At 35.1% G+C, this 14,265-nt stretch overlaps 1 protein-coding gene across 1 annotated transcript; it reads left to right on the forward strand.

The window, feature by feature from the left end:
• The first annotated feature begins 606 nt into the window (after positions 1-606).
• linc.pou2af1 (lnc RNA pou2af1) lies at positions 607-5,116 on the forward strand. The gene is made up of 5 exons (XM_063016509.1): positions 607-613; positions 2,339-2,430; positions 2,719-2,767; positions 3,359-3,591; positions 4,560-5,116. Exons 1-5 carry the CDS (start codon positions 607-609, stop codon positions 4,893-4,895), a joined length of 717 nt encoding a protein of 238 aa, XP_062872579.1. The 3' UTR covers positions 4,896-5,116.
• The last annotated feature ends 9,149 nt before the right edge of the window (positions 5,117-14,265 follow it).

The following is a 14,265-nucleotide window of genomic DNA, read 5'->3' on the forward strand; positions in this document are numbered from 1 at the left end:
GCCCACCATGCCTACATTTCTGAAAAATGCTCAGCAATTAAGCTATAGAACATACTATTTAATAATTATTTACATGTTTCTACTTTGTAGGACATTAGTAAAGTGTTATGTGATGTTTGAAATGTCATTTGGTGACTCCATCATACTTGGAAGTGCAAAGAGAGCCCCATAGCCAGCCTCATGGCATCATTATAAAAAGGAGATTAAAATGTCAAAAATATAATTTTGTTTTTGCATCAAAGTGCGAAATAAAGGTATATTCTATTAAAGTGAGTGTTGTTTTATGCGTTCTGATAGCGAATATCGCGAAGAAATAAGTATTTTTGCGAAGTCTTTGAATATTCAAATTGAAAGTATCGCGCAATCAAATCATTGTCAAATCATTGAGTTCTTGGGGATTTAAATAGTAGGGATGAGGGCTGAAAAACTCAAACTAATGCTTCCCTGGCTATATTACTACATATTTGTATATAGTGAGAGTGTTGTAAGGGTGCTTGATTGAGACTTTGTAACATTTTTATGAATAATTCGTTCTAGCCCATATAACAGAGCCAAGAACAGGAGCTTGGAGTGTTTGACTGGGTCTTGCTTCTCTTCACGCCAATAATGTCTGGTAGGTGAATCTTCTTCTGTCTTTTCTTTTCATTTTCTTCTTTATGCTGGTGAACCTGAAAAACAAAATAAGAAGAGAAAGAGAAATTATTAATGATGTGCTGCGTGAATTAATTAAACAATTCAAACCTGGCAACAAGGTGCAACAGGGATATGACCAACAAGCTTATCCTTTCACTTAGAGTATGGAAATAGAAGTATGAAGTTTAAGAAGTACTTTTAAACTTCAACACTATCTTTTATAGCTTTAATGTTTGATTTAATGCACTTTTTATACTGATAACCAGGCAGCGTGATGTGTTAATTAGTAATATGAGTGCTTTATATACAGAAGTTAATGCTTCTTACACATTTTTATCTGTTATGTGAAAATTCATGATTTCAAACAGGACAGTCATACTTTAGTTTGGCATTTTATTATGCTTTACTTTTCTGTTTTTGGCCAACGGATTTTCTCCTGAATACTGAATTGTGGATGATGCAAATATTATAGCTGATCACAGACTAATCAGGATAATTTCACCCCAAATGCAGATGATGTGATGTGTCAGTAGAAGTCATATGAATAGTTATATGAGAGTTAGTGTGAGTGTGCGCCGAAACCTGTCGCAATCTTATCAGCATCAATGCCAGTGCGCTGCCGCTATCAGCTCCGCCATGGCGTGGCGTTGTTTTTAGCTTAGCAATTGATCCCGTTCAGAACTTTTAAACAAATTTTTAAGATTTCAAGAAGACGCCCACTTACCTAATATCAACTACATGACCAATTAAATAAAGACTTGCTTGTTCCTATTTCCATTAATCTAGTGCGTATGTGACCTATTCTGCTATAGGATCATTTTACTGACTTTTTACGGTGTGTTTTATGTCTCAATCTGTATTGTATTTTTACTATACATGTTTTAGGTTCTACACATTTATAAACATTATATATACGAAGATACATTGCCCGAGTCTATTTACGATTTCTATTTCTTTTTTGATCGTTTTATATAGCCTAATAGACCTAATATACTGCCTACAACACGATACCCGGCGTTTAGAAAACAAAGCAGCCGCTAAACACAAAGCACTCGCTTCCCTTGAAACTCCGCTTGTTTTCCCCAAACTACCGTCCGATCGACCGATTCAAACACATTTTACACATCTAAAAACTTTAATGCTTCTTACCTTCATATTTTGATGAGATTTATAGAAATCGCGAAACTTTTCTCTTATTACACGCCATATTACACGTGGTTTTTTCGGCTGTTTCCTGGATGGGTGCAGCTCTTCCCCCCTTTACGCAAACCTCTGCATTCCAGCCGTGCTCTGCATTGCATTGGTCGGTTTACGCTAAACCCACGTTTTTATTAAATTGTAGATTTTTCCCTTATTTAAACTATTTTTTACTAAACTAGCTTTGCTTCTTGGCGTTCTAAACGAATGGAATGAAATTCCACTGCATTTTTGCAGTTTCTTTGCCTATTGTAATGCGCACTGACCGCCACCCCCGTCACAATGAACCACTGAACGGCTGTTTTGCAACTCTGTTGGAAATAAGCTTGTATTATAAATGGGTTTAATATGTGTTTTAGATTGGTATGATATAGTGAAAACAGCTATAGACTTAAAACATATTTGGGACAATTTAGCAAAAATAAAAAGGTTTATTCGTGTGTGCATAACATGTAGAACATTTCAGGGGATTTGCGTTTATATGGGCATTTTTTTACTTCATCTCCAGACAAACCTAAGGTGTACCAGGGTGTGCGGGTGAAGACCACCGTCAAAGAGTTACTTCAGAAGCGCAGGGCACTTCAGGCTGCAGAATCCAGGGTAAGACATTTTTCTATTTTCAAGACAAATTCATATTTTCTCAGCTGTTATGCGAATCTAAATCTGATTAATAACTACCAAAAAACCTAACAGTGCTTGACATGGCCACACCTCTTGGTTTCCCATATCAGGACTGTTGATAACTGAGCAAACATTGCTGACATGTGACTGCATTTAAATAACAATTACTCTTGTGTAAAAAGAAAAAAAAACACTCCAGTTGATCATTGCTAACCTCTTTCTCCCCCTCCTCCCCTCTCTGCTTTGCCCTCCCTCTTGTCTAAACAGAAAACACAAGCTGCCTCGACCCACGACGTCTGTCCCACACCACTGGCTGGTAGGTTCATCAGATCACAAGTTACCTTAAACACATCTTTACATTTTAGGCAGACATTTCTAAATCCTTGGACTAAATAAAGTGCTTGCACCCAAAACGAAATTCCCATAGTCTAGATCACACCTCCCAAAACAGCATTTTTGCAAGAAATAAAGGCTCAACAAGTCTGTTAAAAGTCTTCTGCACAGCATAAACAAAGCAATTATATTCAAAGCGTTTTAAATGTGTTTGGACCTCTAATAAGATTGCCAATTCTGGTTTTGCACCTATACTGTCAAATCAAATCTGCATAATATCGACAAAGGCAATCTGTTTAAATGAAAACAATTAATAAATCAAACAAAATCCGATTTCAGACTTACTACCTCCAAAATGCAACCATTTGACTGATCCTCAGGCAGAACAGTTGTAAAAAGGACCTCATACAGTTTGCAAGATTCCTTAAAATGTGTATGAGCTCCTTTTATAAACTTCTATTCAAATGTGATTTAGCTGTTGGCTGTTGCTGTCGTGACATCATCTCAAGTCTTTACAGGCCCAATTTAAATACCCTCCTGTGCTTATCTATTTTCTCTCTTCATCTTTTTCCAGCGACCCATCTCGATATTTTCTGCGAGAGTTCGACACAGGATGCTTATTTCCAGCTACGGCAGTTTGCAGACAGTGGGCACATCGCCATGGAGGACACGTTTGATGACCAGCTCCTGATGAACATGATGCCCGCTGAGAACTTCAGCTCCAGCCCTGCTGTGTGTGCGCCTGCCTCTGCCCAGTGTTACCACGGATACTCACCTTCATGCACGGACTATTACACTAACAGCTTAGTACGTATTACTTTTGCTAAGAAAAGCTTAAGCTTGAGCTGCAGATTTTAGAAATATTATTTTCAGGCAGCAGATAAGCTAGATTGCATTAAGCCTTCTTCAGGATGAAAATTACAGAGCTTAAAATTTTCTATTAATTGTTTTGGTAACTTTTTTATTGACCCAGTTAGGTTTACCAAAATAGAATCCACTTAAATTAGAATGTGGAAGTGTGTAGAAAACTAGAAAAACGCAAAGTGCTGTTAATATTTAACACGTTTGGAATTATCCATCATTGTTAAAGGTAATTAAACAAAAATTTACAACTGGTCTTAACATTTTACACAAGAAAAGAAAAAAGCTGCAGTATGTACCTTTTTGTCCAAAACAACTAATTTATAAAACTCTAAAATAATCTGCTGCTGCAAGTCACAAATTTTAATTACAATTATGAGCTATTAGGATTGATTTTGCTTTTGAGATTAAATATTTCCATCTCATTTTCATGCTCATATTATACATAAGGACATGGCCAAGTGATGCCACAGCCTTTGGACTTTTTAGATTCTGAATGGCTTGTCATACCCAGTTATCAAATTTGATTAATGTACAACAACAAAATACTTTCACAATTGTCTTGCAGTTTTACATTTCTACCACAGATGTCTTCAAATCTCACATATGTAGAGCATCTTTAAAAAATGTAGGTCCCAATGGAACTACTACACTTAGCAGTAATAAAGATAAAACATACTTAATATGTTTATTGGTTCTAATTAACACTGCAACAGCCCATGCCACACCTCAGGTGACCACTCTGCAGGTTTCTGCACAGTAGGTGTTAGATAAGTACTGGTGTTGTATTTAACACTGTAGGTGTCTTCCACATTCTAGGTATTATTCAAAGTGATAAGGGATTTTGAATTGAATTGATTTTGGTGTGTTTATTTAGATAACGTCTAATGAGACTTGTTTTTTTTTTCTTGCAGGCTTCCAGTTCACCGACACATTCGTTCAGCCTTCCCAGCCCAGTAGAGTACAATAGCTACACTCCTCCAGAGTCAAACTCCTCATCCTCATCATGCTACAATTCTCCTACACGCGTGGACATGAGCTCCAGCTTCACTCCAGAGAATTATCACTACCAACACTGCACCTTGCAGCACTGCTTTTGCTTGTCTCACTGGCCCAGTCTGCAGGATGGTACCATGGCGTCAGACTACACGCCTCCTCACTACAGCGCCTCAGACTGTTTTTACCCCTCTCTGACAGATGAAGTTTACTGTAGACGGGATTCCTCAGGCTTAGAGCTGTGTTACTTATAAGAGCATTTTGTCTAATCATTGTCTGTACAGCGTCATCAAACATTTCAATATTTTTGTGTTGTGTTGATCTGTGTTCACCTCATAACCATACACTGCAAATCTGTATACATTTCATCATTTATACATAAGAAAGTTTCACGTAAACTTTGTTGAAACGTTTGTTAATATCAACGTCGAACAAATTGTTCTGTTTTTCTACAATAAAATGATATTTTTCGTAATTTTGTGTTATTTTTAGCATACTGAACCGAATTACACGTAAATCTCTAAAACAGAACTGATTTATGTTGCATAAAACTGAAAATATAACTTCCAAAAGCTATTGTTTTACTTATTAAGAAATAATTCAGGGATCAGTTTTTAAATGCATACTTAAACAATTTGTATTTATAATTCAATAGAAACAAATTGATATTCTGCTTAGTTTGAAAACTTATATAAAAGTCTCAATGAAACACAAAGTCATTAAAATATAACTAAATTTGCTTATAGACTATGTAAGATTAAGCTTAAAATATGGATTAAGGTTTATGTGCTAAAACTTTAAATCAAACATTTGCACATTATTTTTAAATATTATTTTTTATTATAATATTGTTATATGGAGATTTTAAGGAATAAATTATAACTTTTGTTTGATGTAAAACTGCTGCTGAGATGTCAATTATCATTCATATGCAGAAAGACACTTCCCAAAAACTTGTATTATCTTAATAAAAGTGTCTTAGACATCTCTTCAGAACAGAACCATTTAATAAAAATAATAGCAAAAAATATTAACGTAAGGGCTTTTAAAGATCAATTAAGCAGAGGATTTTTTTTTTGCAAAAAGCAGAAGTCTTACGTGCATGCAATTATTAGTTCAATTATAACAAATGAATGTGTATTAATTATTAAGTCATTATTCTAACCATATATCCCGTTGGTTTTTTTTTTTTTAAATGTTGCAAAACTGTCATTATTGGTGTCAGATTTTTATTTATTTAATTAAATTTTTTTTTCTTTCTTTCTTTCTTTTTCGGGCCGTTTTTATTCATTCTTTATTTCATTAAGTAAAAAGAAAAAAAGGCTGTAGAAAAAGATTAAACTGGTCCAAAACACAAAGAACTTCAGAAGTAGGCAACCTAGGTGTTTGAATTCAGCATGCGGTGAGACTCGAGTTATCTGTATTTTGGTTAAGCTGATTAAACCCAATATGTTCAAACAAACAACTAATAATGATCATATTTGAACTTGTCTTCTTCCATACTATCGGAATACAGCTGACCCTGTTCACATAATAAACATAAATTCGAAAATTATATGTGTGTCATGCAAACAGATCAGAATCTGAACATGTTGTTCCGTTGTTTGATATAAAGCTGTCATGTCTGTCGGTTCTGGGATTTGGTTTCTCTAGCACAGTTACTGAATGGCTCACTGAACACTGTGTACATATTAACTTGAGTGAAAGCCAATGTTTTACAAACAAAGAGGTGTGTTTCGTGTGGCTCGTTTCCCACTGCGCCATGGTGGAAATTCCCTTTTTACAGAGCAGCAGAGGTTAAAGTTATCCATCCATACTGGTTCCGTAACTCAACACCAGACCTCGTATAGGCCTACCTCCTGACATGCAAACATATCTGATGGGTGTGCACAGACGCACAACACGCAAAAATGCGCACTCACCAAAATGTCAGGTGTCAAAGAGCTAAGTCTGCACTGCAGGCTAAAGAAAACCTGGATGCCTGAATCTGATAATACTATGTTGCTATTTTAAAAGGATGTTAACAACCCTCATAACTATTAAACTGATGTGTTTCAGCAATACCCACTGCTATAGCAGATGTATACAAATAATTGTATAAAATAAATTATATGCTTCCAAATTGCACACGCAGGTCCACAAACAAATGGTTTGATAAGTTTGGAGTAAAGGAACTCCAATGGCCCACACAGAACCCTAACCTCAACCCACCTGACCACTTTTGGGATGAACTGTAAGGTTTGATTGCCACTGTTTTTCCCAAATGAGCACAACTATAAACTCTTGTAAAATGCCATCACAGAAAATGGTAAAATTGTATGCATATTATACAATCTGACTTAACATCAAATTAAGATTTAAATCTAGCTAAAAGCATAAACACAACAAAATCTCATTTTAATTTCTATAATTTTATTCCACTTAAAATGCCACCTATAATGAGTTTGGAATTTTCCCCTTTTTGCTTAATAGACTTTATTGTTTTAATATAGAGAAACAAACTAAGAAATAAAAATGTAAAAAAAAAAAGCTTCTAGAATCAATTTGAATGCTTGCTGTGTATTCTGTATAACTGATAATCTAAGGCCTTCTCATCCAGTGATTCATAATCTTACAAATTCTCTCTTTTGACTACATGGACATATAGATTTCCTCACACATGCTGGCAAGGTGTTGCATGAGATTGAAGCTAGGCATTTAATTACACTAGTCACATACATTTTTTTAATGATTCTAGGGTTAGCCACATATTTAGAAATTGTCAAATTTTGTATTCACACATGATTCAGTTCTATATAGGGAACTTGGCCCCCTTAGACATAGGGCAATGGAAAAGGGGGGCATGCAGGGCCGGCGCTAGGGGGGGGGCTGAGGAGGGCATTGCCCCCCCAAATTGTGTCTTTGCCCCCCCAAGCACAATGCAAGCAACGGCTATTTTTAAAATTATCTCTGAACCAATGACAAAAATGCATTTTGTTTTACAGTGTGAAGATATTTCCTTGCTTATTCCTGATTGGCTCTTTGAGTCATATAAAAATCGGCAGACTGCCCCAAACAGTTCAGTTCGGCAGTATATGTTCTGTTAGTGTGAGCGAGAGGCAGGTATACTGGTAAACACTTTTTTTTTACAGAATTAGTATTCTTTTGTTTTCTTTATATTTTAATTTCCCAATAATATAAATATTCTCACTCATTCCTATTTCCACGTTTGAATATTCTCAGTCTGTGTGTAGGTACATTTGTCAGCTTTGACTTAAATTTGTATTAAAGCCTTTCAAGAAATAGAGTTGTTCTATTAGTAATGGCAATTTAATTAAGGGGGCGTATTAAAATGAAATACAATTAGATAATCTTTTTTCTCCATTTACATAATCAACATGTATTTTTTAATCATTGGGTTTTAAGTTTAAGTTCGAAAACATGCATTTTTATTTCTTTACCTCATACATCACTTTAAGCCAGTATCAATAGCTTGGCTGTCATCATTCATGCACAAATCAAGCCTTGAATATATTTCTGGCTTCAAAAACATGACTATCAACATGCCCCCTCATTAGGTTTTACTGCCCCCCCAAGCAAAGCAGTCCAGAACCGGGGCTGGGGGCATGGCCATTTTTTCAGTTGCATGTGTTTTGTTGGCTGCCATACCACAGCCTTCATTCCAAAATAGACTCCAAAAAAAAACCCTGAAAGAAAACAAGGAAATGTACTGGCTTGGAAAAATATAGTAGACGTAGCAGTTTTAAATTAACCTGCAGAAAGTTAAAAGTTACTCAGTTTAACTTTAAGTAGATATAGCCTTGTTTATTAATTAATTTGTTTTTAAACAGTAATCAGACTTAATGGTCATTTAGGCAAGTTTATACAGTTTGAATAATTGAATAGGTCTATTCTGCTCAACAAGAATACAAGCATGATTTAAATGTTTATGTAAGGCATGAAATGTAAAGCTATTTTATTAGAAACGTTTCTTTCATCTGCCCTGTCAGCTTTATTCAAGTGTCTAAACTTGATTTAACTGAAAATGCCAGGTATGCCAATCGTCTTAGTTTTTTGTGACTCAGAATCTGTCTACACTTACCAAACTGGTTTCCTGAGGAACGTTACTTAAAAAAACTTACTATCACTAAAAGAGGCCTTCTCTTGAACATCTGCGTTTGGGATTCAAGCAATGCCTGAGGAGCAGCATTGCATCCCAAGTGTAGCATAGGTGGGTTTTAAAATAAATATATTAATGAGCTTTCTATTTATTTTAGTCTCTAAGCAAATGCAATCTATGTGGGCATGTCTTTAATCTACAAATCAAGTCCTAGTCATGCATCAGCCAGTCGGTTTCATTATTCTCACCAAAACTACTTCATAAGAGTATGTCTAAGTGATACCCTTCTATAATGCCTCTCTGCAGCCTTCAAGGCTTCAAAGCCTCATAAGGCTTTTCCTTAGCATCCCCAAAATGAACATTGGTCATGCAGGGAAATAAATAGAGTGGTGTAACACATACTGCCACTGGACTATAGAGCAAAATTGGTTCTTCTAAATAATAAATCATACTTTACAATCTGCCCAACTAATTTAAAATCTAAGGTTTGGAGATGCTAGTGACAACACAGTGCAGTGGCAAGGTGTGTGCGTAAATGAATATGGACTATGGCTTTCAGCATAGCAATTAAGCTATTATGGTGTGGAAGTACTTCACTGGCCTACACTGAGTCCTGACTTATATAAAGTCTTTGTAATTTTTTAGAACTGAAACTAACAGAATTAATCCATTAATCATTTTACTATTCCCCTCATTTGGCCAAGTAAATAGCTTATTTCAGGTTTTTGGATTTCTGAGCAGTATCCCTACCTACCTTCAAGCTTTTCATTTACATTTGCAGCATTTAGTGGATGCTTTTATCCAAAGCGACTTACAGTTGTGATTAATACAGTTTGAGCAATTGAGGGTTGAAAGCCTTGCTCAGGGGCCCAACAGTGGCAGCTTGGTGGTGGGGCTTGAACCGGCAACTTTCTGATTAGTAGTACAGCACCTTAACCACTGAGCTACCGCTGCCCTGCGTATTAAGCTTTACTCACATAAATTGTGCAGTAAAAATTGTCTGTGTCTGTCCCACTGTTTGGTGTGGTATTAGTTCAGTTTCTATCCATCCATCCATCCATCCATCCATCCATCTCTCTCTCTCGTTTAATTAATGCTTCTAAATACGTACGTTGGTTTGCATTTTGAAGAACAACGTCGAAATACATGGTGTGTAAATTTGTGGTTAATGTATTAACTGTAATGATTACTGTATCAACGAACAAACAAATAAACCTATGTGTTAATAATTATACTAACAGGGTGTTTTCTCTTATTTAATAATGAGACCACATATGACTGATGCGCTCTGTGGTCACCTGACCTAACGAGGTCCGTGCGCTGCTGTAAACACATATCAGTATTTTGGGTAACAGCTTATCTGACCCCTTTAACCACTAAAGGTAAATAAAAAGTGTTTTAAGATGCTTGATAATTAGAGATAATTAGAGATAAGATTAGAGCCGAAAGCCGAGATAAAGCAGGTAGTGTAAACACCAGCAGGTTCACTTACAGCATCAGTTTGTCCTCCAAATCAAATGCATGCAAACAAAAGTAGTTTATAAATCCCTGCTCATAGCCACTGATCCTTGTCATTAAAATATACCTAAATATTCCCCTCAAATTATGCAAACACACATTATTATTATTATTATTAAAACAAAAAATGTTAAACAGAAATCTTTCCATCTTCCATTCGCATAACTTCAAAAATGACAAAAAATTAAAGAAATATAAAGTTAAAATGAAGGCCCTGTAAAGCATTGCATATATCAGACATACACTATCTGGTCCAGCTCAGTGGTTAAAATACTGGACTGGTAATCAGAGGACCATTGGTTTAAGCCCTACTACTGCCAGGTTGCTGCTGTTGGGCTCTTGAGCAAGGCCCTTAACTCTCAACTGCTCAGACTGTATACTGTCACACGCTTTGGATAAAGGCATCTGCTAAATGCCAAAAATTTTAATCTGGTCCAGTTTGTTTTTAAGTCATCTAGGCCTTAAGCTTGTTACCCAGAAGTGTGGCAGAGGTCAGTCAGTGTATTTAAAATGAGCAACAGAGGGCAAGTCACGACATGCTTTTCCTTTGCCTGCAGCCATTGCATTTTTTAAATCTAAACTAAAAAATTTTTTCTCACAGACATTTTTTTCTTGACTCTGGATTGGCCCAAACCTGTTTCAGGGCTTTAAAAGTACTTTCCCTTCTAAACTCAGAGTCACTGCTTTATGTATATATATATATATATATATATATATATATATATATATATACTATATATATATATATATATATATATATATATATATATATATATATATACTGTATATATATATATATATGTATATACTTGCTGTCAGCTAATAGACAACAATGTGCAGAAAAGTCATATAAAAAGGAATTATTATAATATGTATACTAACTACACTAGAGGGGATAGTGACATAATGACTGGCCGTGCGAACTAGGCAATTAAATTGGGGACAATTGCATGAGGTGACCCACGGCGATCAGACCCTGAAACATCTTTATTGTGGCCCTTATAGTATTTGGTATAGTACTTGGTACTTAAACAAATTTACAATCATTACTTGTAATTTATGACCCTATCTAAAAGTATTGGGACATCTGACTATGAGCTTGTTGGATATCCCATTCCAAATCCAGGGCATTTAAGAAGTTGCATCCTAATTGTGTTTGGAACACCCTCTGTTCTTTTAAGCAGACATTTAGGTTGAGCCCATTCAGTTAAAAGTGCATTTGTCATGTCAGGCACTGATGTTACACGAGAAGGCCTGGCTTGTGACTGAAATTATTTAATCATGATTAATGTAAATGTTGTACATTTTATTTGTTTAAGTTTATGTGAGTTTAAAGTATTGGCTAAGATTTTCTTACAGCGAGAAAACAGGACACTTTTATTCATTTGCAGTAAAAGCACAGAACAAACCTTAGTAGTAAACTTAAAATAATGTTAAAAAATGCAACTAAACATCTTAAACAAAAAGATAAGATCCTAATATGTTAAACCATCAAAAAGATTTTAAATCCTGTCTTTTTAATCTAATTTATTCTTTTTGGAGTAAATAAATAAACGTGAGAAGATATTTTGGTCTATGTTGCACAATCCCGTGCAGAACCCCTGAAAAATGAGCTTACTGGATGTCTGACACTCCCATGCTACCTCTTTACTTGTGGAACATTGTTAAATATATCATTTGCAAAATTGTTTTACAGGGGTTGTACACCTGCCATGAAGTCACAGTTCTTGAACCGAACATTTCTTATTTCAATCATACTTCTGACATGTTAAGAATTACTCATGGTGTAAGGTCACAGCCTGGGATTTTCCCCTTAATGTGTTGAAACCAGACAAACTGGTTCTGGCCCCCATAAAGAACTCTGACTGAAAAATTAAGTAAAAGTACAATAATTAGATAAAAGTTAAAAATTTCATTACCACTTACACTTTAATTGTTTAAGATCCGAGGATATAAATGATTGCAGTTTTGCAGGTAAAATCTTTGCACATTTATATTTATATGAGTCGTCACCTGCTTGTCCAATTGCTTAACAGTCAAAGGTCCTAGATGTCTGGTCAGTTAAGGCAGAGTCTTATTAAAATAACCACCAGCTTTCTGAAAAACTTTGATGGCAGCATTTTTCTCTCCAACATTCCAACATTTGCCAGTGTATCAATAATACCCTCACACTTATGTAAGTTACCTATGCCGTAGGCACTCGTGCACTGATGCACCCCATACTTTTGCACATTTAGCATTCAACATCCTTTTTTTTTTCCCTGAAAACAAGTTTAAACAACTCATCTTACCACAGCACATGTTCCCACTGTCTTTCAAAGTCTTGACAGCATTTCTGCATAGAATTGATGTATGTAATAATCCTGAGCACATGTGGCTATATTTATCACGGTAGCACAGAATGCTCCCTGCTCAGTGTGGAATGTTTTAAAATGATATAAGGTGATTGGTCTATAAACGTTAACTTGTTTTCCTGTCCTAACCTTTTACAGAGTGTTCAATGCATACAATTTTCAAATTATAATCAAACTGGTCAGCCAAAACATTACAAGTCATTTCTTTGATGTTTGCAAGAATTAAGAAATCACAGATTCTTATTTTTATCACATTTAACGAAAAGTGGTGTTTCTATGCAAAAAACAAAAACAAAAAACAAAAAAAACCAATTACTATAATTGAAATCTCTAGCTGAAAGTGGAATTTCTATTATGGATTGATATAACAAATCAGCTGCTCAAGTCTGGGGTATTCTTAACTAAATATCATACATAATAATTCTCTATGCATTTGTAATTGGAGTTAAATCAGAACTGCACACAAGACACAGTGGTGGCCATAATGATATGTGTATGATCTGGTAAAAACTATTTTGTCAAATGATTGCTTTTCATGGTCAAATAAAAAGCAAACAATACTAATTAAATACATTACTTAGTGGACCAGCTGGTGCAAATATATTTTTCTAATTATATTAGGATTTTACAGTATGATAATACCAAAATAATTGTCCTCATATATAATGCAAAAACTATTTAAAGTGGTGTGGTTAACAGTAGGGTAAAATCTCAGATAACAGCCTTCTAAATCACTAGATTTTAACGTTCTGTACTTTTGCATGATAAAAATATCCTTTCATTTCATAATGATTGGGACATTTTCTTCTAAAAGAACACCACCACAAACCAGGGGTTCCATTATTTTCTTCGGTTCCTGTAAATCACACTACTAAATGGTAATCTTTCAGTGCACGTTTTATTACAATTTAAATGTGATACATTGATTACATAATCAGTCACTGTAACTTTGCATTCATTTGCAGTAATCCTTTTCTTTTATGGTACATGATGACTCTAATTATGCCATCACTAGAGATCAAGCACTTAGGCATATACTGTTCTTTTGGTGTGTGTCACACATGCTCTAACTCTAATGAAATCCAGCTTAAGCAGTCTTACTAAGTGAAGCTTCTGTCAGTCATCCTTTATAAAAAAAAATACCTAAAAAACCGTTAGATCGTCATCTTTTCATAATGATTCAGAATCAAGAATCAATCCATAATTAATTTAACTATTATTTGTCACCTGTCTATGTATGAGACTTGATGCAAAATAATTTATCAGTACCATCATACCACACCCAAATGACATCATTTTAATTGTTATGGTGCAAGGCCTTACATGTTTTAATAGAAAACTGAGTTTCACAACACTTTTATTTATTAGGATTTATTGGCATGAAAGAAGGTGTATATTAAATTTTACCTCATATTAAACACTACTAATCCAAAAGTCAGGTCACAATAGGGGAGGTGTTAAGCTTTTGCTTTTGCATGGTTTTAAATCTCTCTACCAAAAGAATATACATTATGATTAACATCGGGTCAGGCCTGGGGTCAAATCCCACGCTCGAAGATACAAAGCACATGGATCAAACACATGATCTTTTAAGTCATATCCAGGTTCTTAGATTTCTGGTCCACCATCTAACCCACACTACACTTCATAGCC

The sequence above is a fragment of the Trichomycterus rosablanca genome, chromosome 20, assembly GCF_030014385.1.
Source record: "Trichomycterus rosablanca isolate fTriRos1 chromosome 20, fTriRos1.hap1, whole genome shotgun sequence".
NCBI classification, from domain to species: Eukaryota; Metazoa; Chordata; class Actinopteri; order Siluriformes; family Trichomycteridae; genus Trichomycterus; species Trichomycterus rosablanca.

Coding starts and splice junctions, on each gene's coding strand:
- linc.pou2af1 (XM_063016509.1), top strand. Junction 2,431..2,718: donor TTCAGGCTGCAGAATCCAGG/GTAAGACATTTT, acceptor TTGTCTAAACAG/AAAACACAAGCTGCCTCGAC. Junction 2,768..3,358: donor CTGTCCCACACCACTGGCTG/GTAGGTTCATCA, acceptor ATCTTTTTCCAG/CGACCCATCTCGATATTTTC.